The 26,255-nt window shown below is 45.2% G+C and overlaps 1 protein-coding gene across 2 annotated transcripts in view; it reads left to right on the top strand.

The window, feature by feature from the left end:
* Positions 1-4,497: 4,497 nt before the first annotated feature.
* LOC147638631 (nuclear distribution protein nudF-like) overlaps positions 4,498-26,255 on the top strand; it is a 55,204-nt gene continuing 33,446 nt past the window's right edge. The window contains exons 1-2 of one of the 2 annotated variants that reach the window (XM_086798555.1): positions 4,498-4,946; positions 6,136-6,325. In XM_086798555.1, coding sequence (XP_086654681.1) covers positions 4,750-4,946; positions 6,136-6,325 — 387 coding nt within the window. In that variant the 5' untranslated portion in view covers positions 4,498-4,749. The remainder of the gene's footprint in view (positions 4,947-6,135; positions 6,326-26,255) is intronic. The other variant, XM_086798556.1, reaches the window with a different exon arrangement.

Raw genomic sequence — 26,255 nt, 5'->3', positions numbered from 1 at the left:
CCACATCTTCACTATAGGCAGGGCCTCTTCTTGTACTATTACATGGGGCACTAGCTTAGGGTATTAGACAGTGTGAATTGGGGTGCCGACACTTTGTTGTGTTATAACCCATAGTTTTGCAATGATTACAATATAAACATACTCACTTAGGGTAGTGGGACAATGTGAAGTTAGGGTGGTAGTGCTAGATGTATGCAACACATTTTATCCACAAGTGGAAGACGTTTCAAGGATTATGTTCGATTGAGCTCATACAATTTTTTTAATTTCTTCCCAAAGGTTGGTATAGAGTTTTGTGATAGACATTTCAAAGATCAATTTCTCTTTAGATCTTGCCTCCATTGGTTTAGACATTATGTTCAATTGATCTTATACCGTTTTTAGAATTTCTTCCCAAAGGTTCTATAGAATTTTGCGATGGACATTTCGAAGATTGATTTCTCTTTAGACCTTACCTCCATTGGTGTAGATGAGGAATGTTTCATTTCACAATTATCCTCCATCATGTTGTCATTTAAATAAATTTCTTCTTTGTAACATTGATCAAAAGAACCTCAATTTGAGACTATGATCAAGTTGTGCAAATGCTTTGCGCCTGCCGTGAACGCATGGCGTTTAGGAATTAGTCTAGGTCACTCAGAGCCCACAGAGTGGGTTAATTCGCCCAGCTCATTTTCTGCCAATCCTCATTTGGAATCGGTCAAGTGCCCGGAAATTCACTGTTATAGATGCTTCATAAAATAAGAAGTTCCGTTCATTTTGCATTTGTTGTGAGTCGGAACATTCCAATGAGGAAACATCACTTTATCTGTGCATCATTAAGTTTATCTATCCTTTACAACATGAGTTTTTAGACATAAGATGTAATCCCTAACATCTTGAGTTCAGGGTTTTCATACATAAGATGTAATCCCTTATAGTTTCTTTAGGTTTTCTCTCTATCATGTAGTGTCAACACCTTCAAATGATAAGGTATTCTTGGAAGTCCATATCTCCCATAGACAAGTAAATCTTATGAAAGGAAATATATAGTTACTCTCCTCTACACCAAACTAATACCAAAATGTCCTTGATGCAGGGTCGCCTCAAAAGCCACACAAAAAACCTTTCATGGTGGTGGACTTGCATCTTGCATATAGACAAGCTGAGATGTTTCTTTCTTGTAGTTTGATCCCCATTAGAAAGGTCCCGACCCAACTAAGATTTTCCATAAGAAGAGATTATTGTGTGCTTTGGTGTTTTGGAGCTCCATATGCCCATACATCTAGCAACCTATTGTTTGGGGCTCATCCTCATTATCGAAGTCTTATTAAAGTTTGAAAAGTCATGACACCCCTTCATCAATAACTTGTATAGTCTTGAGGTGCTTTGACTACGACCAAGGGGGATCCAACCACCCACATCCAATCATTTACCCTTTTTGCACAAAATATGAAGCCCTAAAGCTCTTGAACTATCTTTCAAAGCTGTATGCAAGCAATCTCTATCTAACCTCGAAGCCCCATAGTCAAGCTCTAGTCTACATCACATGCCAACTTGGGAAGGCCCATCCTAAAGCTCTTCAAGATGGCATAATACCATGTTGTTGAGTCTTCTACATGCCTTGGGATCTTGAGATGCCCGCAAACAACGGGGGGGGGGGGGGGGTGGCTTAACAATGGAAACCAACACACATAGTATAAAATTAAAGAATTACCAATGTACCTATAGACCATGCCACTCCACTCTGAAGACAAAGACTCTCCTAGGATTTAATGAGATACCTTCAGATGTAGAGCTATCAAACAAGAGGGGGTTAAACCAACGGCCACCACACACTGTATAAACTTAAAGATTTACCAATGTACCTACCAATCCACCAAATGCAAAGAGCTCTTTTCAAGTTTTGATGAGGAACTTGGCAACACCATATTCTTAAGATCTAGGGGAGCATGAGAGAAGATCCTATCAATCCATGAAAGTCCATGCCATTGCCCATGACACCTCACTTCCATTTGACTAGTGGGATTCCTTAACATGACCATCTAAGATTGACTTTGATCAAAGAAGATCCCAATCATCCTAGTCACCCTTGTTGAGGCATGCGCTTTCATATTCAATTCCTCCAAGTTGCCCAATTGATCAAAGAAGATACCAATCATCTTGGTCATCCTTTGTGAGTTATACACTTTCATATCCACCCTCTATCTTGGGCCTATAGATCTTGTGCCACACCAAAAAAGAGCAAGCCCTCCTACCTTGTCTACCATGAGAAAGCCTTCAGGTAGCTCAAAAGCATTTTGCAATGTCTTTCTTTGAAGTTTACTAGAGAAGAGTAAAATTGTCTATAGGCCATCAGTACAACCCTCATAATTACCACTCATGAGTGAAAGAGAAGACACACCTAATCCCACTTAGTGAATTTGGCCATGACTCTCTCACCTAGTCAACCAAATCTACAATAACTAGATCCCAATTAGACACATAAGGTGCTTGGACACTTACCCTTGTTGATGAATTTACATCCCCATCTAGATGCATTGAAAGACTTATCCTTAGTTAATATGATTAACCTAGACTTAAGAATATTACACTTTGATCTGGAAGCATCTAGACTTACATTCCCATCTAGATGCATTAAAAGACTCATCTTGACTCATCCTTAGTTAAGATGATTAACCTAGACTTAAGAATATTATACTTTGATTCGGAAGCATCTGCAAAGCATTGCACAATCTACAAGGCTTTCTTAACATTTTTATTAGAGGCTTCTAAAATTGTAGAGAGTCATCAGCAAAACAATGTACCAACAGTTGTAGTCCTTCCCTTATTTCAAGGCCCTTAACTATGTTTTCTTCTACGAGAGTCATCAGCAAAACATTGTACCAACAATTGTAGTCCTTCCCTTATTTCAAAGCCCTTAACCATGTTTTCTTCTGCTACTACTCTTACTAGGGCAAGGATGAGGGACAACCTTGTCTTCTTTGGAGTTCAAATGAGCAAACAACTAGTCCATTAAGTGTCAAATTTGATCATAACTCTCATCAGCTTGTCCCTTTCAACCTTGCTCAATTTCCATCACTGCTCTAGGAATAATGTCTAGAAACCAATTCTCAGCATGGAATCTATCCCATGAGCCATCATCTTCCAAACTAAGAGTGCTCCGTAAGAAATCCACTCATTTCTCAGTCATTTCCTTGGTATTAGAAACTAGATGGCCAAAGTTATTTTTTATTGAAGAGATACTCTCTTCCAAACCAAGAGTGCTCCGTAAGAAATCCACTCATTTCTCAGTCATTTCCTTGGTATTAGAAACTAGATGGCCAGAGTTATTTCTTATTGAAGAGATACTCTCTTGACTCCTTTTGGATTTAGAGCCTTGAAAGAAAATAGGGATGGTGCTTGAGATTTCTTAAAGTATAACTTCTTGGATAGAAGCCTTCCTATTCTAACTTTGTGGTTCTCTTAGTCTTGCACTCAATGAATCTTTGAAGCTCCTAGGAAGAGAGGGTTATAGTTTGTATAAGCGTTAGTAATTTCTTCCATTCTCTCTATAGGTCCTCTTTGTGGTCCAGTCTCCTTTATTTTGCCTTGGCCTTACCAACTTCTCTGATAATGCAAAACATTCCCAGGCATTATGATTATCCACAACCTCCTTTCCAAACTTCTCAATGGCATCCTTAGTTCTCAATGTAAAAAGTCATCCTTGAATAGGGAGCTATTTACAATTAGCTTCCTCTTAAGGAAAGGAGCCCTTTCTTCTCGCCCACCATTTGGGGAAATTCTAAGGCCATCATATTGGGAAATGATCCGAGAAGGTAGAAGTGCATTCAACCCATATCATCACCTTCCTTGAGATCAATCTTTTGGCAATGTTTGTTGGTTGCTCACTTATGCTTCTCCTAAGACTTTTTCAAGGTTATTTGCACTTGTGAAAAAAGCGGTATCTAGATCCCTAACATACTCATATGCAACAAAAAATCTCCTTTGTACAAGGATTACCATACATAAAAACATGCCTTTTCGAGTAAAGAATGTACCATGTTATTTGAGAGCTCCAACAATGTTAGATACTTTTTAAAGTGGATTTTTTATTTAAAATCATACCATTTCACTATCTCCAAAGTCATGGAATTTGAAGTCTCACTTTTGAGGCTGTAGTTTGTGTTTAGTTGAGTCCTTGGAGTTGCTGCACTTCCACATGAACCAATGAGGACTTTTAAGTTAAAAGATCAAAACATGGGTGTACTATGTACCGATAGGCAATTGTTTAGTGGAAGGATAGGTCAGAAAAAGTGTCAAGTGAGAACAACTAAATATATTACCAAAAGCTTTTCCCAATTTATTTTTGACGGGACAAAAACTCTTTAGAAGGGAGCGGTAGCATGGAGCTTGGCCATTAGCGGAGCTAGGATGGTAGAGCACGCTTGACAAGTTTTAGTGGAAGAAAAAATTCAACTGTCTCCATGCTATCCAAACATATAAATATACATACACACGCACATGCATATGTATATACGTGCGTGTGCGTGTGTGCAAGATTGGCCCTCGTACGATTTTATGAAGCAGCTCCGTGCCTAATCACGTTCTCTATCTGTGCGCAAGTTGGTTGAGCTGGTATTGATGAAGGAGTGCTGGTTATGCAAAGCGTGTGACACACATGAGATGGATTGTTGGCAAATCGCATGCTAAAAACAGTAAAATTTGGATCAAGGGCTAGTTCGCAAGGTCAAAAACGAACTCCAGGCAGTTGCTCTGGAACGTATCTGTATGGCTATGGCATCAGAGGAAGCCGGCAAAGCGAAAGAAGATTCGCCTGTTGGAACAAGCATATTAGATTTGAGCATGGATGCCCTTGTCCAATGCGCATCTAGTCTCAACATACGAGATTTGGCGAGTATGGCAATGACATGTAAACACATGCGTGAGGCAGTCTACATTGAGCCCATCTGGGAGCACCAATGCAGGTTTTACTCTTACCATTGTGTGTGTGTGTGTGTGTGTGTGTGTGTGTGTGTGTGTGTGTGTGTGTTTTGGGTAAAGATCCTGTTAATTAGTGCTCCTCTCCAAGCTCAACCCACTGGGAGCAGGGAGAGAGGCCATGGTTCACCTGTAGGTGACAAAGGACCTTGCTTTCCATCGGCCGAGTTTGAACTCGAGGGTCCCTGCCCAAGAGCTGAAATACTCATCAACTCACCTGACCTCTCACCATTGTGTTATTATATGTGTAGTAGCTAATCAACCTTGACCGAAAGCTTGCACATTTGTAATCCATCTAGTGCTGAATAAGCATTTTTTGTTATCCATTAATTTATTTTCCATCTTGTTGGCTCCCATTTCAGTTTGCTTGGATTTTATTGGAGGCCGTGTCTAGGAACTTTCCTCGGTCTAGAGACCGCTCAGCTAGCAGGACTCCTACATGTTGGGAATGATGCTCTTAAAGCTTTATCTTAAGATGTGATTTTTAGCTGCAAGACTTGGTCTCAGGATTTAATACGAGAGGATTCTTGAAGGTCTTGCCATCTCTGCATCTATGCATGCAGAGGCACAGGAGTCATCATTATGACCACAACAATTGAATAGAATATGGCAATTTTGGAGGTCTCCCTGAGGCCATTGAGGGCACTTAGATCTTCTGTATCCAAGCATTACCATTTGGATGGTTAGATACTGTTCATACCCTAGTGGGTACATACAGAATCGGGCAATTCAAACGGGTGTTTTTCATGCACATTTGACAAGAGAGCTTCTTGTCTAAAGCAGTATCGGGTACTGTATCACATTCTTGACGGGCTCTACCAACAGTGAGGTAGTAGGTCCTAGGATATTGAGAGATACAAACAATGGAAGATAAATCAGTCGAGTTAAGAATGCATGTTGCAACTTTCGTAGAAATATTAAAACCAAAATTTAACATTCAATGGTAGAAAAATATGTATTTTTTTTGTTCCCATGTTTCCAAACGAATGGTGTCCATTGGATATATTATTTATTGATTTTTCTTTGAGTTGACTCGTGAAGCGCCCTTTTTGATAAGGTGTGGATACAGCTCATATTGTTAATGTCATAAGAGATCTTTTGTTAATGGTATTTCCTTTGATATGTGCAACCTATTTTGTAGGTTTTGATGTGGCATATCCATTCTTTGTTTTGTAGAAAGAGATGGCCCCCAAAACAAGTATCTTGGGGTACATTCCAGTATTGTGGGGGTAGAAAGGCGTACCAAGAAAGGTATTTAGCGTCTCAAAAATTCCAGTTTCTAGATCCAGTTGACTGGCACATCATGTCATCAAGGGCACGGATAAACCACATCTTGGTGGAGGACGGTTTTATTACGGTTGCCCAGGTTTGAAGGCTGAAACAAAGTTGTGTTTGCTAAAATGGGAATTGCACTGAAATTTGGAAAGAAAGCAACTTTTTGTTTATTGATAGTTCTACAAGTGGGATATAATAGGAAGCAAGTGCTACAAATACATCCTCTCTGCATGCACTAGAATTCAGGAAAGCCTTGTATGGAGCAGGTACCTTTACCTTTCAGTTTTCCTATCTAGCTACGGAGGACCCAAGACTACATACCTGATCTTCATGTAACATTTTTGACTTAAATTGATGGTGGAGCTGCATGTATGAATCCCGGAAGGGGAATGGAGACAATGTAAAAGACCTGACTAAGTAGAACCTACTTTTGGCGTCACAGGTTGCCATTTGCACAATCTCTTCTTTAAAGCTCCTGTACTCTCCCACGAGTTGTCATCGTTGGCTATGAAATTAGATCCTTGTAATGAACGTTGTTTAGCAACGGTCTCTCAAGTTGGTTGAAAACTTTTCTATGGTCAAGAGGGGTTTGGTCAAATCTTACATCATCATGAAAACAATCATCACTACTACTCACTCTACTTCATCTGGCTCTGATGCCAATCATTAGACCTCACAGATTTTACGTGTGAAATCAACACACTTGCATGCACAACACACTTGCATGCACATAGGAAAAACATGGAAAGCAGTTGACAACTCATTAGTATGGAACACCCTAAACACCCCCCCTGGGATCTTCCTTTTTCTTTTTTTCTATTCATTTTCTTTTTTCCAAGAGAGAGCCCTTTTTTTTTTTCCCCAAAAAAGAGACTTCTAAGATCACAGCTAGAAACTGGAACAAAAAATCCTCATCCAAAAATATATGGTGATCTCAACCAATTTGGGGCACAAAGGTGTCAAGAGAGTCCTGTGGGGGTTGATGTGAAAAAGATCCCATGATCTCAGTCTCTCATGGAAACATTGTGCTTTGCTTTCACACATCTGGATGGTCCCTATATACGAGTGTTATGTGCATCCTGCACTTGGATGCCATGTGGACATATCTATAAAGCAAGTGCAGGACCTAGAGTGGTAACTGGCCCCTTGTGAGCCCTAGTCCGGGACGAATCAGCTAGGGTTCCACTCTAAGCATCTAGGGTTAGGTGTACAAGTGCCGTACATGGTCTTGGTCAGGTGTGCATGTCCCACACGTGGAGTAGGGCCTTGTCTTCAAGGTGGGGCAGCCCTAGGGACCAAGGAGGCCCCATGGCCAAGCAAAACCAGCCCATGAAAGGGCTGGGCAGCAAGTTGGCCAGGCATGGCCTGGGCAGCAAGGCGGCCGGCCCATAGGGGCAAGGGACTCGGTTGGCCAGGCCTGGACCCCGGCCAGCAGCCAAACACTAGGCAGCCTTCAAACAGCAGTTGGCCTGACTGCCACGTGTGAAAAGGTGCTAGTTGATGGCGATGACTTTCAGGACGTGGGACAAAAACAAACAGGCCTGCAAACCAACTAGCAGCTTTTGGTGCTATAAAAGCATAGGCTTGTCTAGGGTCTAAACCATCTCATTGTTCACACGTGCTGAAGAACTCTAGGGCTAGGAGAGCCAAGAGGAGCCTGAAGCAAGGTGAACTTGAAGGTCAGAATTAGGTCATCTTCAGGCTGCAGATTCACAGCCAAGGAAGATCTCCAAGAAGTCAGTCTTTTTCATCATTCAATAAAGCAAATACACCAATCCTTGCTGGGGGGCCTTTCGAGGGTATTTGGGACCCAATTGCGTATACTTGTCTTTGTTGTTGTTGTTGTTGTTCTTCTTCTTCTCTCTCTCTCTCTCACATCTCCGCTACATTGTGCAGTCGTCAATAACCAAGGTGCTGAATATTCCTTATCAAAGTAGTGTCATATATCCGAATGCCCTGTATAGCCTTTGTGCATCTAGCCCTCCCAATCTACTGTCACGAAAACGCTCCAGAGCGTGACATGAACATGCTTCTACCCATTGTCCAACTTAGAAATTGAGTACAGGGCCAGATTTGTGTTTGTAAGGGCTATTGTGCCAGATGTTTGTAATACTGTCCACAATGAGCAGCCCACTGTGGATAGAGTTATTGGGTGATTGTGTTAACACACCTAGTTGGACATTATTATTAGGGTTTGTAGAGTTGGTAGCCAACTCACCAACATTAGACACTATAAATAGGAGTCTAGGCCATAGCCATATTCATTCATTGACCATCATTGAGTCATTGAGAACTCAGGAGCAGTGCTACCATTGAGTATCTCTATTCAACATTGTATACATTTCATGTTAGTAATACATGGTAGATTAGGTCATCTCTCTCTACTGTGTACTGAGCATAAAGAAGAAGTAGTTTGAACATCTGCAAGCACCCATTTTACATTCTTATCATAGCATTAGGTTTTTGGTAGTAGAAAGGCTTCGTATAAGCATTCCTCTACAAACTCTTCTCCATTTGAATTGAATTATGGGTATAATCCATTGATGCGAGGTACAATTGGATTACTTCAGAAGACACCTAGTGTAGCTGAACTTTTGTCTCAGATGTAGTTAAATTTAGCTAGAGCTCGAGATTATATCCGTTGGGCTACGGATTGAGCAGTTAAGTATGTTAATCCCAAGAGGATAGCTTGTTCTTTTTAAGAAGGGGAGAAAGTGTCAGAATATGCAGCGGAAATGATAACCAAACTTGGGTAGACAAGAGCAAGTAGACTGCAGAAAAAAAAAAGCACAAGAAACATAGAGAGATAGGTGTGTAAACTCTTCTCTATACACAAGATCCCGAGAAAACTGAATGGGAAGTGGTGGGGGCAAGGGGCCTATATATACATCTCTGGGAGAGCAGTCGGCCAGCATATAAAGTGCCCACGACTGCTGAATAATGTCCACGACTGCATAAATGCAGTCGGCCAGCAGAGTGATGCCCACGATTGAGAAAGTACAGTCGGCCAGCTGTCCGGTAGCCCACGACTGACCTGTGTGCAGTCGGCCAGCACTGGAGTGCTCCTGGCACCTTCTGGCAACCCTCCCCACCACTAGGAAAAATGGGAAAAAATAGGAAAAAATACGGGGAGTGTGGAAAAATGATAAAACACCTTATACAGAGCGGGCACACCCACAACAGAGGCCCTGGTGTATGAATATAGACAGGAGATGACTTCTAACACCCCCTCTCAGCTCCTGGCCTTGAAACCAACCCAAGGGAGCTGGAGTGCCGCCTGAGCGTAGCTTGAGGTAGAGACTTCGTGAAGAGGTCCGCTGCATTGTCCTCCGTCGAACAATAAAGTAGCAAGATGTCACCAGCCAAGATCTTCTCACGTACAAAGTGATACTGTATCTCTATATGCTTGGTCCGGGCATGGAAAGCCGGGTTTCGAGCAATAGCTATACAACTCTGGTTATCGCACTGGATGACTGTGGGCTCCCTCTGTGGAAACCCAATCTTGCCTAGTAGCCTCCGTAGCCATACAACCTCACAAGCAGCACCACAAGCAGCCCAATACTCTGCCTCTGTCGAAGAAAGGGCAATAGTTGGCTGCCTCTTGCTGCCCCAAGAAATTGCTCTTGAGCCGAGGGTAAAACTGTATCCTGAAGTAGATCTCCTCCCCAATCTGAGTCACTCCAACCTTGGAGCTTGACTCCATTCCCTCCTGTGTAAAAGAGTCCCAGATCCTTCGTACTCTGCAGATACCGCAAGATCCGCAATCCTGCGTCCCAATGAGACTTCAATGGCGTCTGCATAAAAGAGCTCAACAGCCCCACGGAGAAGCTCAAGTCCAATCTGGTGTTTAGCAACCAGATCAATGAACCAACCAACTTCCGGTACTGCGAGGCATCAACTGGCTCACTAGGATCTGTAACGGTTAACTTTGTGTTCGGGTCCATCGGCGAAGTAATAGGCTTGCAGTTCTCCATCCCAAAGGCCTCAAGCAACTCATGAACATACCGCTGCTGAGAGACAAAAAACCCCCTCTGGGTCTGCCAGATCTCCAATCCCAAAAAGAAGTGAAGTAAGCCTAAGTCGGTCATCTCAAACTCTTTTGACAAGGCAGCCTTCGTCACTCCAATGTGCTCCACATGATCGCCGGTGAGAATGAGATCATCCACATAAAGGATGATAAGCGTGACCATGCCGCGTTCTCGAAAGAGATACAGGTTCGGATCTGCAACCGATCTCTGAAATCCAGTCCGAATAAAGAAGGAATCAATCTTCTGATTCCAAGCCCTGGGAGCCTGCTTAAGACCATACAAGGCCTTACATAACCTGTAAACCATCCCTTCCGGTCCTGGAACAATAAAGCCTGGAGGCTGCTCAACGTACACCTCCTCCTGCAGGTCACCATTAAGGAACGCAGATTTTACATCCATTTGATACACGGGCCACCTCTGAGAAGAAGCAAGGGCAAGAACGGTCCGAATCGTGGACATCCGCGCTGTCGGTGCAAAGGTATCCTCGTAGTCGATGCCTGGCCGCTGAGCATAACCTTTAGCCACAAGCCTGGCTTTGTGTTTGTCCACCGACCCATCAGACGCGTATTTGGTCTTAAAGACCCATTTGACACCAATGACAGACTGCTTCGACGGCCTCGGTACCAACTCCCAAGTGTTATTCTTCTCGATGGCATCAAGTTCCACCTGCATGGCTTTCCTCCAAGTATCCTGTGAAAGGGCTTCCTTTACGGAAGTGGGCTCTTTATCCCGCATTATACGAGACATCAAAGCATAGTTCACCTGAAGAAGCTCCGCTGTGTTGCTTTTATCTCGGACTCGATGTGATCTTCGAGGGCCGTCCTCTGTGGTCCACTCGGAGGGAAGCTCCGTGACACCTGACTCCCGAAGGGTGTCTAACAACCATCTAGGTACTCGAACAGATCGTGGAGCCTCCTGTGGTCGCGGGGGCTCTACTCCAGCTATGGGCTCAACCTCTTGTGATGATGACTGAGGTGGATCAAGTGGAATGATAGACTTGGAATCATCAGACTCCTCTGGATCTCCAAGAAGTGGCGGCTCCTCGACAGTGGATGCTGGAACATGCTCGTCAAAAACCACATCCCGGCTGACAACAATCTCGTTCCTATCTGGATCATACAACCTGTATCCCTTGGAAAGAAAGTTATACCCCATAAATACCAGCTTGCGGGACTTGGAGTCAAGCTTCCCCCTCTGCTTCTTCGGAATATGTACATACGCGTCACTCCCAAAGACACGGAAGTGCGAGACATCGGGTTTCCTGCCAAAGTATGCCTCAAATGGAGTCATATGGGGTACAGAAGTCGTCGGAGAGTGGTTAATGGTATGGACAGCCGTTGCCACAGCCTCACCCCAAAGTGGACGAGGAAGATCACGATGCTCCAGCATGGTCCTCGCCATCTCCACCATAGTCCTGTTCTTACGTTCAACAACTCCATTCTCCGAAGGCGATCCGGTATTGGCCAATTCCCTTTTGATGCCATGATCTGCACAAAATCTGAAAAATACAGTCGAGGAGAATTCACCTCCTTTGTCAGCCCTGAGAGTCTTGACCTGAAATCCAGACTCTTTCTCCACCATCACGTGCCAATCCTTGAACCGAGCAAAAGCCTGGTCCTTCTGGGAAAGAAAGTAGACCCACGTGAATCTGGTACAATCATCAACAAGCAGCATAAAATAGAGAGATCCTCCCAAAGATGGTATCTGCTGAGGTCCACACAAATCAGTGTGAATCAACTCCAATGGTTTCGAAGCCCGCCTGGAAGCCTGCTTCGGAAAGGATTCCCTGTGCTGCTTACCACGTATGCAAGAGCTGCAACGCCCTTGCCTACTACCAACATCTGGCAAGCCAACCACCATCTGGTCCCGGAAGGCGCGCCTCAAAGCATCCACATTTAAGTGGCCAAAACGAAAGTGCCACAAATCTCCGACCTGAGAACCTGTCAATGAGGAGAGTGCAGAGAGCTTGTAGATGCCATTCTCCACACCGCCTTCCCAAACAACTTTGCCAGTCTCACGGTCCCTTAGAGCAACTGAATGCTCCTCAAATTCCACCCGAAAGCCAGTCTTGCATACTTCATGCACTGACAGAAGATGAAAACCCAGAGCAAGGACATAAAGAACACGGGAAGCATGCTTGCCCCCCTTGCCGTTGGGAATAATCTCCATCCGGCCCTCACTATGTATCGGAATAGTGGAGTTATCGCCAATAAAGATACGACCTGACTGCCGTTTAAGATCCAGAAAGAAGTCACGGGATGGAGTCATGTGCCTGGAAGCACCACTGTCGAGAATCCATTCCCGGGTATCCTTCGCGGTGAAGCCAACTGCCTCCTCGCTCGAAGATGATGAAGCATCGGAGTCCACCATCTCTAAGTGCACAAATGCAGGAGTCTTTGCAGCTGAGGCTGAGGAATCAGCACTCTTCCCTGTCCGCTTAGGGCACTTCCTCCAGTAGTGGCCTTTCTCGCCACAATCATTACAAGATCTTTCGGCCTTCAGCTTCTCTCGTTCTTGATCAGGCTTCTTCTCAGAAGACTTCTCCGGTGAAGCCTTCCCTTTGCCCTTGTCGTTATTTCGGCCTTTCGACCGTTGGCCAGTTAAGGCCTCCGAACCTCCACCGTGAGGAGGGTTCGTGAAACGTTCCTCTTGGTCCAAGACCATTGGCACAAGCTCCTCCCAAGTAATGGTGCTGAGCCTGCCACTCGTGATGAACGAGGAATAGAAAGTAGAATACTGACCAGGCAAGTGGGAAAGCAAAGTGATGGCCATATCTTCAGATGATATCTCTTTCCCAGCTTGTAGGACTTCCTGCTGAAGGGCCTGCAGCTTGTTAATGTGTTCCCGCATCGTCGAAGACTTTGCAGGGTTCATAACCCGCATCTGCACTTCCAAGGAGATCCGTTTCATGGGTGACACCCTGTTATACAAAGAAGCCAAGTGCTCCCATATGCCTCTCGCCAGCGTCATGTGCTTCACATGATTGATCACTTGTGGTGTGCAATTGAGGAAAATAAACAACCGGACCCTGGCGTTGACACGATCCCACATGTGTGCCTGTGCCTCTCGGTCCTTCCTCGTCGATAATAACTCCCCTTCCTCAGCTTCCGGCCGTGGCACCCCGATGATGATAAAATCAGCAAGGTCATATGACTCCAGCACTGAAACCGATCCCGTCAAGTGGGAAAGACTCCGTTGGACACCCACACGCTTAATAGCACAACTTTAAAACCACAAATTTGAAATGGACAACTTTAAAACAACTTGAAATTTAAATGAAATGAAATGGAAAGATGGACACCAGCACTGGGGCCGGAACGGGCCGACCCCCCCCTCAATATATGTTATATTTATTGGGAGTATTTAATAAATACAATGCTCCATGGGTTCCAAGAACCAGATAATGTCCATGTACATATGAAGACAGTACCAAACAAATAGGCTCGAATTTCGATGTAGAAGCTCGAAGCAGAACGACCACTAGTGTGGTCCAATCTCTACGGTCCTGTGCTTTCACTGGACTCCGCGGAGAGCGCCTCACTGGTGTTCCGAGACCACGCACAAACAGGCGCTCTCGTACTAACGCCTGGCTCTCCCGATCTCAGCACCTTTGGACCGAGGTTCGCCAATATAGCTTGGACAACCCGGCACCGAACGGGTATTGGCCGAACGGGATGGATCCTTTATCAGATTTAAACATAAAATACTTTACTCAAATCTGAAAATCACTTACTTGTAGATGGTTGATAGAAAACCAATACTTGTGGTATGATGAAGTCACCCAGGTGATGCGAAGTCTCCTTGTAGAACACCAGTGGAGAGGATGTACCACCACAAAGGACACAGCCGCCTGCTGTGAGAGAGAAACATCCACTTGCAAGTGAGGAGAGACCTGGCTGCAGCGTGGAGGAAGGAAGATGGCGTGGAGGTGCAGCCAATTGTATCCTTCTGTTGATAGTAGCTACCGTGCAGAGGAGGAGAAGGAGAGGTTGCACAACTTGCTTGTTATGGTCGCCTGCATAGGAAAAAGCAGCCGCCTCTGGCCTGTACAGCAGCTCAACCTATTGGAGGTGACAGCTGATAGAAGATGGGTTATCTGCAGATATCTTCAACGTGGAGGTGAGGACAGCGCAGCCTGCTGTCTGTCAACCAGCCGCCTGTAGAAACTCATGCGCAGCCAGCAGTTACATAGACAGTAAGACAGCAAGAACAGTAGCCAGTCGCCTGTAGAGAAGCATGGGGAGGTGCTTTGGCTGCAGCCTGTAGTGCAGAGAATAGGGCAGCCAGCAGCAGAGGGTATTCAGCCACCTGTAGAGAGGTAGGCGCAGCCAGCAGCAAAAAGGCTCTGCAGCAGTCGTTGTGCAGGGAAAAGCAGCCGCCTATTGGAGGAGCAGCCGGCTGGAGGATATGGGTGGTGGAGCAGCTGATTCGATAGCAAACGTAGGTGATCACCGGGTGATGAATCAGCGCCAGAAAGATGCGATGGATGCCCACGCTTGAAGGAGAGAAAACGATTGATGCTTTTTTAATAAAATTAATGTGGAGTTACACTAGAGTTTTTCCACGCATGCATGTGGGTGGGGAGTTTGGGTAGGTGACCATGCCCACCCCCACACTCACTTAAAGTGGGGCTCCCCACCTTGGCCCCTAAGTGGGTGCCCACTTTTAATTAAATGTGAACACCTAACCTTATAAAACAAAGGGGTTAGAATAAAATATTAAAACAACATGTGTAACATACTTACCACCTGTTCACATGCACTAAAACTCGTCAGAATACAGAGCAGACTTCACGACTCACTGGCAGGCGTCCCCGCTCAGTAAGTAACACGTCAGGCAGGCAAACACACAAATACATGTCATGCGAAAACAGTTTCAAACATGCAAAATATGTGTGCATGTGCAAATAGTAACATGGACATATCTCCCGTTCATGGAACAAGTACAAAATATCTGTCGGCACAAAACTGGCACGACATAAAACATAAAAACCTGGTCTTCCTATGGAGTGACAGTCCCATAGGTAAGACGCAGTTCCAGGCACGAGTTTCCCTATGGTGTGACAGTCCCATAGGTAAAACACGGCACGAATACTGGCTCTTCCATGGCGTGACAGTCCCATGGATCGAACACAGTCCAGGTCATACACGGGTGGCACTGATCTGGCTCCCGTCCATACGACACCATCCTGCTAACACACGGGTGGCACCAGTCTGGCTCCCGTCCCTGTCAGCAAAATACTGGCCTCTTCACATGAGACACCAGCCTGGCCTCAAGTGAACGAGACGGAAAAACTAGGAATGGACCAAATGGTCGGCCAATTGGTGACAAGCACCGACTCCATCATGACCTTCCAGATGCCGTCAGTTGGACCCGTCCAACTGACGATCCATTGGGAACGTGGGGAGAGTCGGAATCTTCATGATGGTGATAATTTAGTTGATGGTATGATTGCTTTGCAGGAACTTTATCAAGAAGATCATGGACCAGAATAGATCCTCGAACGAAGAGAAAGGCGATTATGAAATCGTACTCTTTGCGAGTTCCTTGTAAAATGGAAAGAACATCCTTTGACAGATGTAACTTGGGAAACAGAATTTCAGTTTCGAAAGCGTTATCCTCAGTTTGTCATCAAGGACGATGATTCCTAAAAGAAAGGGGGAAAGAATGTTATGACCCTTACACGTGGGACGCGTACATTGTTGTGGGATTTACACGCCAGTAATGTGTGGGACATGTGGAGGTTGTGTGGGAAAAGCAATGGCGGCATACTATTGCACATCATCGCTTATAATAATAAGTGTGAACGGGTAACGTTCGTGGGTGACGACTCTCCTTCAAAACCATTGGCAAAATCCTATCGCTCAAAGGGCACTTGAGCACAATCTAAAACCTATCTCCCTTCAAATGCGCACGATTTTGGAATGTGCGCAGTCTAGGAGAAGCTCACAGCCATAGTCGTAAGATGATTGCAGAGAGCTATGGGAAGATGCGAGGCCGATGTGCTATTCCTCCAAGAGCACCATCTCATCGTAGGTTGCACATGGCTATGCGGAAAGATCCTTTTAGGACACAGCCATACCTTCTGGTCTCCAACTACAAGCCCCCTCAAGAATTATGGCATGGTCCATATTTCCATCAGTGGTCAGCTTCTACCCTCAATGGCTGACTCTAAGCGTCATTGTTCTTGGTAGGGTACAATTTGTGCTTGGGTGAAAGCTGCATCACCCTCCTCACGATTCATGCCTCTAATGAAATTCAAGAGTTGAAACTGCTCCTTGATCACCCAAGCATCCCTTGCATAAAAACACAAGAACAAATACATAGAAGATGGTGCTGGTGGCTCACCTCTCAACCTGTCACATGCACTTTGCACTCAGTGCATGGTGACAAACTGGCTCATCATCAGCAGTGCAACATTTGTACATTATTAGAACCCAGTAGGATGATATTTGTCGGACGCCGTGACCCCATTGTACATCCTCAGTCCAGGATAAGTCAGGCACGAGCTACGTAGGTCATTCCTCAGCCTTAGCGGGTCAGTCAGTCAGTCAAGTCCCTTAACCCACTTGGAGAGAATCATTCATGCATGTAGAGTCAGTAGAAGCCTTAGGGTTTGCATCAGAAAGCACTCTGCATCTTGCATAATATGCATTCATATGCCTGTGCATCATTTAGAACATCCCAGAAGCCTTAGGGAATTTACTAGGATTTATCTGGTATTTTTTCCATATTTTATGGTATTTATTTAGCATTTAATGTCATTTATAAACATAAACTTTATTAAATAAATGACCAGCCAACTTGACCAGCCCCTAGTTAGTATAAATAGGCTTGCATAGGGCTTAGTTCTTCATTCAGCCCTGAGAATCCAGGCGCCTCATATGCTCAGCCCTAGGAGCATCCCCGCCTGCAGCCATAGTCTCATCCAGCCCTTGGAGTACTTGCGTTTTGCTTCAGCCAACCCTGGTTCTCCAACGCAGCAGTTCAGTAGTCCCTACAGCCATCAGGCGCACCCATTCAGTAATTCCACAGGTCTCAAATCAGCAAACACATCTGCGTTTTCTGCATATTACACAGCCGGCCTGTGTACAGTTCACTACAGTCTGCGTTTATAGTTCCACAGCAGCCATACAGTCTGCGTTTCAGTCCAGCATCAGTCCTACAACAGTAGTAAGCCCCATAGACCTGCGTTTGCAGATTCCCAGCAGTTTCAGCCTTGATTCATCAGTCTACATCAGTATCCAGCATTCAGTGCATCATCTGGTAAAGGTATTCTATCATTCATAAGCATTTATAGCATTCTAACATAGCTTAGAACAGTCCACCGCCCTTCTTTTCTCAGCCTCAAGTGTGCAGCCCTTCCTCATGCCCTTGGGAAGAGTGCATAGGCTCGAGATCAGTTCATCGAGGTGTTTCTACAGCCATGTACAGTTCAGCCAGGCTTCAGATCCTCCGAGATCTTGCGTTTGGCTTATTTACAGTCCACAGCCATTCTTTCTAAAGTAATAAAGCAAATACTATCTCGTTATCGGGATAGGGGCCCTTCAGTGGGTAATTTGGGACCCAATCTGGTGTACTGTTCTCATATATCTCTCTCTCATCTCTTTAAAGTTTGAAGTATTAAAGTGGATTGCTAAACTCACGGAACTCAGGATAGGGGCCCTTCAGTGGGTAATTTGAGACCCAATCTGGTGTACAGTTCTCATATATCTCTCTCTCATCTCTTTAAAGTTTGAAGTATTAAAGTGGATTGCTAAACTCACGAAACTCAGGATACAGAAGACGGTGTGAGCATTTGTGTGACAGGATCTTCCAATACAAAGACTGTCACCAATTGGCCGACCATTTGGTCCATTCCTAGTTTTTGCGTCTCGTTCACTTGAGGCCAGGCCGGTGTCTCGTGTGAAGAGGCCAGTATTTTGCTGACATGGACGGGAGCCAGACTGGTGCCACCCGTGTGTTAGCAGGATGGTGTCGTATGGACGGGAGCCAGATCAGTGCCACCCGTGTATGACCTGGACTGTGTTCGATCCATGGGACTGTCACGCCATGGAAGAGCCAGTATTCGTGCCGTGTTTTACCTATGGGACTGTCACACCATAGGGAAACTCGTGCCTGGAACTGTGTCTTACCTATGGGACTGTCACTCCATAGGAAGACCAGGTTTTTATGTTTTTATGTCGTGCCAGTTTTGTGCCGATGTTTGAAACTGTTTTCGCATGACATGTATTTGTGTGTTTGCCTGCTTGACGTGTTACTTACTGAGCGGGGACGCCTGCCAGTGAGTCGTGAAGTCTGCTCTGTATTCTGACGAGTTTTAGTGCATGTGAACAGGTGGTAAGTATGTTGCACAAGTAGTTTTTAATATTTTACTCTAACCCTTTATTTTATAAGGTTAGGTGTTCACATTCATTTAAAAGTGGGCACCCCCTTTGGGCACCCACTTTGGGGCCAAGGTGGGGAGCCCCACTTTTAAGTGAGTGTGGGGGTGGGCATGGTCACCTACCCCCACTAGTCCCCCTTCATGCATGCGTGGGAAATCCCTAGTTGTATCTTCACTTGAATTTTATTAAAAAAAGGGCCCCCTTCAAGCGTAGAAAAAAAATCGCTTCCTTCTGGCGTTGATTTTCACCAACCTGCGCTTCCTTTCTTGCAAGCGATTGTGGCCCCTGCACTACTGGCTGCAACCAAACCTGCTCCCAGGCGGCTGCTGCTGAATCTATATGTGCCCCTGCTCCTACAGTAACCAGGCTGCGGGCTGTGTCACTGAATTTTGCTGCTGGCGCTGCCATCTTCCCCCTGTACTCTGGCGCATGCTCTTCATGGAGGCGACCCTCTGCTGCTGGCTGCGCCTGCCTCTCTACAGGTGGTCGAGTGCTGTTGCAAGCGGCTGTTAACTCCACGCATGCTGCTGCTCTTCTGCAGGCGGCTGTCTATCTCTACAGGCGACTGCACCATAGGCTGACGGCTGCCCACTCTACAGGCGGCTGTGTGTTTTATCTCTAGCAAGGCTACGCTGCCTTTCCTTCTGCAGGCGGCTGTTACCTCCAGACTGCTGCGCTACCTTCTCATACTGACGGCTGTGTACACTACTGCAACCTGTCGTCTTCCCTTTACTGCTGCACAGTAGGCGGTTACACAGGCTGCAGCCACGTGGTTGTGCACATCAGCTAGGCGGCCCCTATGCTTTAGGCGGCTGTTTTCCTACAGGCGTCTGCTGCTATTCGACTGCAACTCCTCCTCCCCACAGGCGGCTGCAGCAAGTATCCCCCTTCTCCATACAAGGCTGCTCCTCCACATAGCAGCCAGGTCTCTATCCGCCCTTGCAAGTGGATACTTCTTCTCGCACAGCAGGCGGCTGTGGTTTTCTTTTACGGTGGTACCTGCCTTGGTGGTTCACCACGAGGCGACTGAGTCTTCATCAAAGGAACTTCGCCTCTCCTGGGAGGCTTCTTCATACTTCGAGTATGGGTTTTCTATCAACCATCCACAAGTAAGTGACTTTCAGATTTGAGTAAAGTATTATATGTTTAAATCTGATAAGGGATTCATCCCTCTACGGCCACACCCGTTCGGTGCCGGGTTGTCCAAGCTGTATTGGCGAACCCAAAGGTGCTGAGATCGGGAGAGCCAGGCGTTAGTACGAGAGCGCCTGTTTGTGCGTGGTCTCGGAACACCAGTGAGGCGCTCTCCGCGGAGTCCAGTGAAAGCACAGGACCGTAGAGATTGGACCACACTAGTGGTCGTTCTGCTTCGAGCTTCTTCATCGAAATTCGAGCCTACTTGTTTGGTACTGTTTTCATATGTACATGGACATTATCTGGTTCTTGGAACCCATGGAGCATTGTATTCATTAAATACTCCCAATAAATATATCATATATTGAGGGGGGGGTCGGCCCGTTCCGGCCCCAGTGCTGGTGTCCATCTTTCCATTTCATTTCATTTAAATTTCAAGTTGTTTCAAGTTGTCCATTTCAAATTTGTGGTTTTAAAGTTGTGCTATTAAGCGTGTGGATGTCCAACGGAGTCTTTCCCACTTGACGGGATCGGTTTCATTGGTATCAGAGCACGGTTGTTTCCCTCTTTCTAGTGGGGAAACGAACCTGTGTACTGGACATCCCGCTTTTAGCAAACTTAAAACACAATGGACAGCCAAGGCAACCCTTTGGAAGTACCAAATTCGAGGGGTCCATCTAGTGCTTCTCGTGGGTCTGATGCCCTGCGTGGTAGGCACAAGCCCCTTGAAAGGGTTATGGATAGTGAATCCAAGGGTCAACTGTCTCCAGGAAAGACAGTTATGCTTGAACAAGAGCCTGAAGCTATGAGGGCTGAAATGGAACATATGAGAAAACTTTTGCAGGCTCAAGAGCAAGAGTTAAAGTTTTTACATGAAGATCCCCATCTACAAAGTGCTATTGAAGCCAGGAAGGCTGATGCTATGGTTGATGTAACCTTTGAATCAATGGCTCGTGAAGTGGGCAAGAAACCAAGGGAGTTGGCACTTGCCTATCTCCTTCGCAAAGGTGATATCAAAGAGGGGGATGACGGAGAGCTGAAATTCAGAAATCCACCTCGTTTGAAGCATGGAGATCCCGCATCCCAAAGGCTGAAATCTTTTATGCAAAAGGAAGAGGTGACTGTCACCTCTCGACATGCATCCTCTCCCCAAGGCACTAAGCCTGACAGATATATGTATGCCAGTGCTCATGGAGGGCACGAAAGTCACATGCATGCAAGATATGTATCTCATGGTGACAGGTCTACTTCCAGAAAAATTTTGCCTTCTGAGTTGTCTCATGGAGAGACCATGCCACATGCAGGTAAGTCACATGCATCTGAGCTTCGAGTTCGTGGAGCACATGCCACCGTGCCCCATGAAGCTTCTATGACGGCCCATGGAGCCCATGCAGATAGGGCTACCCCGTTGGATAAGGGGAAAAGAAAAAGAGAAGATCATGAGCCTCATGCCAGGAAGCTCAAGGAATTCAAAGCAGGTGATAAATCTGTCAAATTTGATGTCTTTCATGGTGAACATGATGCTTCTAAGGTGTTAGCGTTTGTGGCACAGTTCGACATTGCTTTTAGCGATGAGGACTTTACAGAAAAATCAAAGGTGCGCCATGCTAGCATGTTTCTAAAAGGGACTGTTGCCCATTGGTGGATCACTGAAAAGATCACCAAGGATCCCATCTCCACTTGGAAGGAATTCAAAGATAGATTTTATGCTCAGTTCTTGCCACCCAATGCGGAGCAAACTCTCACTCAAAAGTGGGACAGGCTGGAACAAAAAGATAATGAGAGTGTGCAACAGTATGTTAACAAATTTTGGAAAGTGTTGCTGGAAGTGACTCCCTTCATGCTAATCACAGAGGATGAAAGAAAGAGGAAGTTTCGTTCTGGATTGCAACCAGCATATAGATCGGGTATTGAATTGCACCCAAAACATACGTTGCAACAACTCACAGCTTCTGCCCTTGCTACAGAGCAATTGGTGCTCAAGATCAAGCAGGATCAAGGAGGTTCCAAGGCAAAGGACAAGGCTGTCCCAAATCAGCAAAAGGACGGACAGCCATCTAAAACGAACTTCCGGGAGCCTTACAAGGGTGGTAAAGCTGAAAATAACACATCTAAAGAACAGGGCCCAAGGAAGAACAAATTTGGATTAACCCCGGAGCAAAGAGAACAATATGCTAAGGATGGAAAATGCTTTTCTTGTGGTAGCAAAGACCACATGTTTCGGCAATGCCCAGATCGCAAATCAAAGCACGAGGACAAGCACACCAAAGCTAATGTTCATGCAGTTCCTGATGTGCAAGGTAATACAGGTCATGATGCAAAAGAGCGTATGGTTTGCAAGGCTTGGGGGCAAATCAAGGATCAGCCCGCACTCTTCATGTTTGATGACTGTGCAACTGACAATTTCATCTCTATGCAAATGGCAGCTGCATTGGGTATTGAGGTTGAAAACATGGGACCTCAGATTGAAGCCGAAGCTGCATTTATTGGTAAAGAGGTGCAGGTTACCCCTTTGATTGGGAAGTTGCGTATCCATATACAGGGCTACCTTGACAATGAGCATTTCTTAGTTGCTCCTCTGAATGGATGTGATGTATTGTTGGGCAAGCCGTGGCACCATAGGCTTGAGCCCCGCAAAGACTACAAGTCTAATATGATTTCTTTTATGCATAAAGGCCGCATGCATTTTATTGATGCTGGCAAAGAAGGGGATTCTATCCCAGTTGTATCACACATCCAAATTAATAAAGCAATGAAAAAGAGTCTTTCAGCGTACTTGGTTTTTGTGCGTGATAGTCTTGTGCCAAATCATCAAAATGTGGATGCTATGCCTAATGATAGGCTGAATTTTCTTAATGCATTCAACGCCTGTTTTGCTGACTCGTTGCCAGGTGAATTACCTCCCCAAAGGCCCGAAGATCACCGCATAGATCTTGTGCCAGGTAGTTCTCCATCTAACAAACCCGCATACCGAGTGAGTGCTGCACAACAAGAAGAAATCATGAAGCAGGTAAATGAGCTTTTAGAGAAAGGTTTGGTTCAGCCCAGTTCCTCACCTTACTGCTCTCCTGTGCTTCTTGTTCAAAAGAAGGACGGATCATTCCGTATGTGTGTAGACTATCGAGCTTTGAACAAGCTTACCATCAAGAACAGATTTCCAATTCCACGTATTGATGATATTTTGGATAAGCTTGATGGTTCAGCTTGCTTTAGCAGACTTGATTTGAAGAGTGGTTATCACCAGATACGCGTGGTCCCACAAGATGTCCATAAGACTGCATTCAGGACAGCCTTCGGATTATATGAATTCTTGGTAATGCCTTTTGGTCTCACCAATGCTCCTGCTACTTTTAATCGTATGATGGATAGGATATTCCGACCCCATCGCAAGTTTACAGGAGTCTTCTTTGATGATATCTTGGTTTTCTCCAAGAATGAGCAGGAACACAGAACTCATTTGGTCACAGTGTTCGAAGAGTTGCGGAAGCATAAACTTTTCGTCAATGCCAAGAAAAGTGAGTTTTTCCTTTCAGAGATTCATTATTTGGGTCATATTGTATCCAAGGATGGAGTTACAATGGATCCTTCAAAGAGAGAGACTATTCGGAATTGGCCCGAATTGCAAAACGTACATCAAGTACGTAGTTTTCTGGGATTATGTTCATACTACAGGCGTTTCATAAGGCATTTTGCTATGATTGCCACTCCTCTACATGATCTCACGAAGAAGAAAACTGCTTTCAAATGGACTTCAAAGGAACAGGATGCTTTCTTGCAGCTCAAGCATGCGATCATATGTGGTCCAGTATTGATTGTTCCTGACTTGCACAAGTCATTCGTGCTTGAATGTGATGCTTGTGGTGATTGCATAGGAGCTGTCCTAAATCAAGAAGGGCATGCAGTTGCATACGAGAGCCGTCGTTTGCATGATGCTGAGCTTCATATGGATATCTATGAGAAAGAGCTCTTGGCTGTAATTCACGCCTTAAAGATTTGGAAACATTATCTTCTTGGGGCTGAATTTGTAGTCAAGACAGATCATCAAAGCTTGAGATACTTTCTATCTCAAACCAAGCTTTCAGAAAAGCAGATGAGAATGGCAAACTTTCTTTCCATGTTTCATTTTCAGATTGTGCATACTCCCGGAAAGAAAAATGTGGTGGCCGATGCACTATCTAGGAGGCCTTATGTTGCTGCAGTCTCAGTGGCCTCTCATGGAGATCTATCTGCTATGAGAGATTTGTATCATTTGGATGCTGATTTTTGCCATATATGGACTGATTTGATGGCTGGTCATTCACATGCCTCTTATGTTATCAACGAGGGTTATCTCATGAAGGATAATTGCCTATGTGTGGTGAAGGATTTGCGTTCAAAGGTTATGGACGAATGTCACGCTCCACCATATGCTGGTCATCGAGGTATTATGCCTACTACTCGCATGATTCAGAGGTATTTCTTTTGGCCAAGCATGCGTAAAGACATTGAGGCTTATGTGCGTGCATGTATCAATTGCCAAAAGGTGAAATTTGATAGGCAAAAGCCTCCAGGTTTGCTTCAGCCATTGCCTATTCCCTCGCAACCTTGGGAAAGTATCACGATGGATTTTATTATGGATTTGCCTAGATCCCAGCATGGGAATGATGCTATTTGGACTATTGTGGACAGGTTTAGCAAGCAAGCTCATTTCTTGCCCGTCAAGAAAACCATTAAAGCTGATCATATGGTAAAGCTTTTTCTTGCTAATATTTTCAAGCATCATGGTATGCCTAAATCCATTGTTGGGGATAGAGATCCCAGGACTACAAGCCTATTTTGGAGGGCTTTGTTTGATAATATGGGTACTAAGCTTGAATTTTCATCAGCTTATCATCCCCAAACGGATGGCCAAAGTGAAGCTGCAAATTCAGCTGTGTTGGATTTATTGAAATGTTATGTGGCAGATCAAAAGACTGCATGGGAGAAGTATCTTCCACTTGTTGAGTTTGCCTAGAACAATACGATCCATGCTTCCACAGGAAAGGCTCCGTTTGAGATTATTTATGGCAGAGTGGTCTTGCCACCCATCCTTCGTACAAAGGATGAGATTTTTGCAGCTGATGAATATGTTCGTGACTTGGATGTTGCCTTTGGTCAGGTGCGGACAGCCATTGCAAGATCTCAGGATAAGCATAAAATGGCTGCTGACAAGCATAGAAGGGACATGGAAGTCAAAGAAGGTGATTGGGTATTGCTGAAATTTGAGAAGGCTAGGCTTCGGAAGAGGCCAGGACGAGAAGGATCATATCCTAAGCTTTCTCCTCGCTATTATGGACCCTTCAAGGTGATTCAGAAGATCAATGAAGTGTCCTACAGGCTTGCTTTACCTAGTCATTGGAAGATTCACAATGCTTTTCATGTGAGTCTATTTCGGAAATATGTGGGGCCAGATCCTGATGAGCCTGTCACAGAAGATCCGCCAGAAATTGAAGAGCTTGAGGAGATCCTCCAGCCAGAAAACAGATTGTTTTTCACAAGGAGAGAAAGCTACCTGCAGGAAAGCTTTCCAGGAGATACCTTGTGAAGTTTAAGAATTATTTGCCTATTGATGCCAAATGGGTAAATGAAGATTATTTTGCAGATTATCCGCAATTATTGCAGGCATATCTTGAGGCTTTTCAGTTGAGGTCAACTCTTTAGAAGCCCGGGGGGATGTCACCAATTGGCCGACCATTTGGTCCATTCCTAGTTTTTGCGTCTCGTTCACTTGAGGCCAGGCCGGTGTCTCGTGTGAAGAGGCCAGTATTTTGCTGACATGGACGGGAGCCAGACTGGTGCCACCCGTGTGTTAGCAGGATGGTGTCGTATGGACGGGAGCCAGATCAGTGCCACCCGTGTATGACCTGGACTGTGTTCGATCCATGGGACTGTCACGCCATGGAAGAGCCAGTATTCGTGCCGTGTTTTACCTATGGGACTGTCACACCATAGGGAAACTCGTGCCTAGAACTGTGTCTTACCTATGGGACTGTCACTCCATAGGAAGACCAGGTTTTTATGTTTTTATGTCGTGCCAGTTTTGTGCCGACAGATATTTTGTACTTGTTCCATGAACGGGAGATATGTCCATGTTACTATTTGCACATGCACACATATTTTGCATGTTTGAAACTGTTTTCGCATGACATGTATTTGTGTGTTTGCCTGCTTGACGTGTTACTTACTGAGCGGGGACGCCTGCCAGTGAGTCGTGAAGTCTGCTCTGTATTCTGACGAGTTTTAGTGCATGTGAACAGGTGGTAAGTATGTTGCACAAGTAGTTTTTAATATTTTACTCTAACCCTTTATTTTATAAGGTTAGGTGTTCACATTCATTTAAAAGTGGGCACCCCCTTTGGGCACCCACTTTGGGGCCAAGGTGGGGAGCCCCACTTTTAAGTGAGTGTGGGGGTGGGCATGGTCACCTACCCCCACTAGTCCCCCTTCATGCATG

The sequence above is a fragment of the Cibotium barometz genome, chromosome 5 (genome assembly GCF_041138505.1).
Source record: "Cibotium barometz isolate CiBa-2024 chromosome 5, ASM4113850v1, whole genome shotgun sequence".
Classification (NCBI taxonomy): domain Eukaryota; kingdom Viridiplantae; phylum Streptophyta; class Polypodiopsida; order Cyatheales; family Cibotiaceae; genus Cibotium; species Cibotium barometz.
The sequence above is the reverse complement of the archived record's forward strand: the minus strand, read 5'-3'. Positions and strand labels throughout refer to the sequence as shown.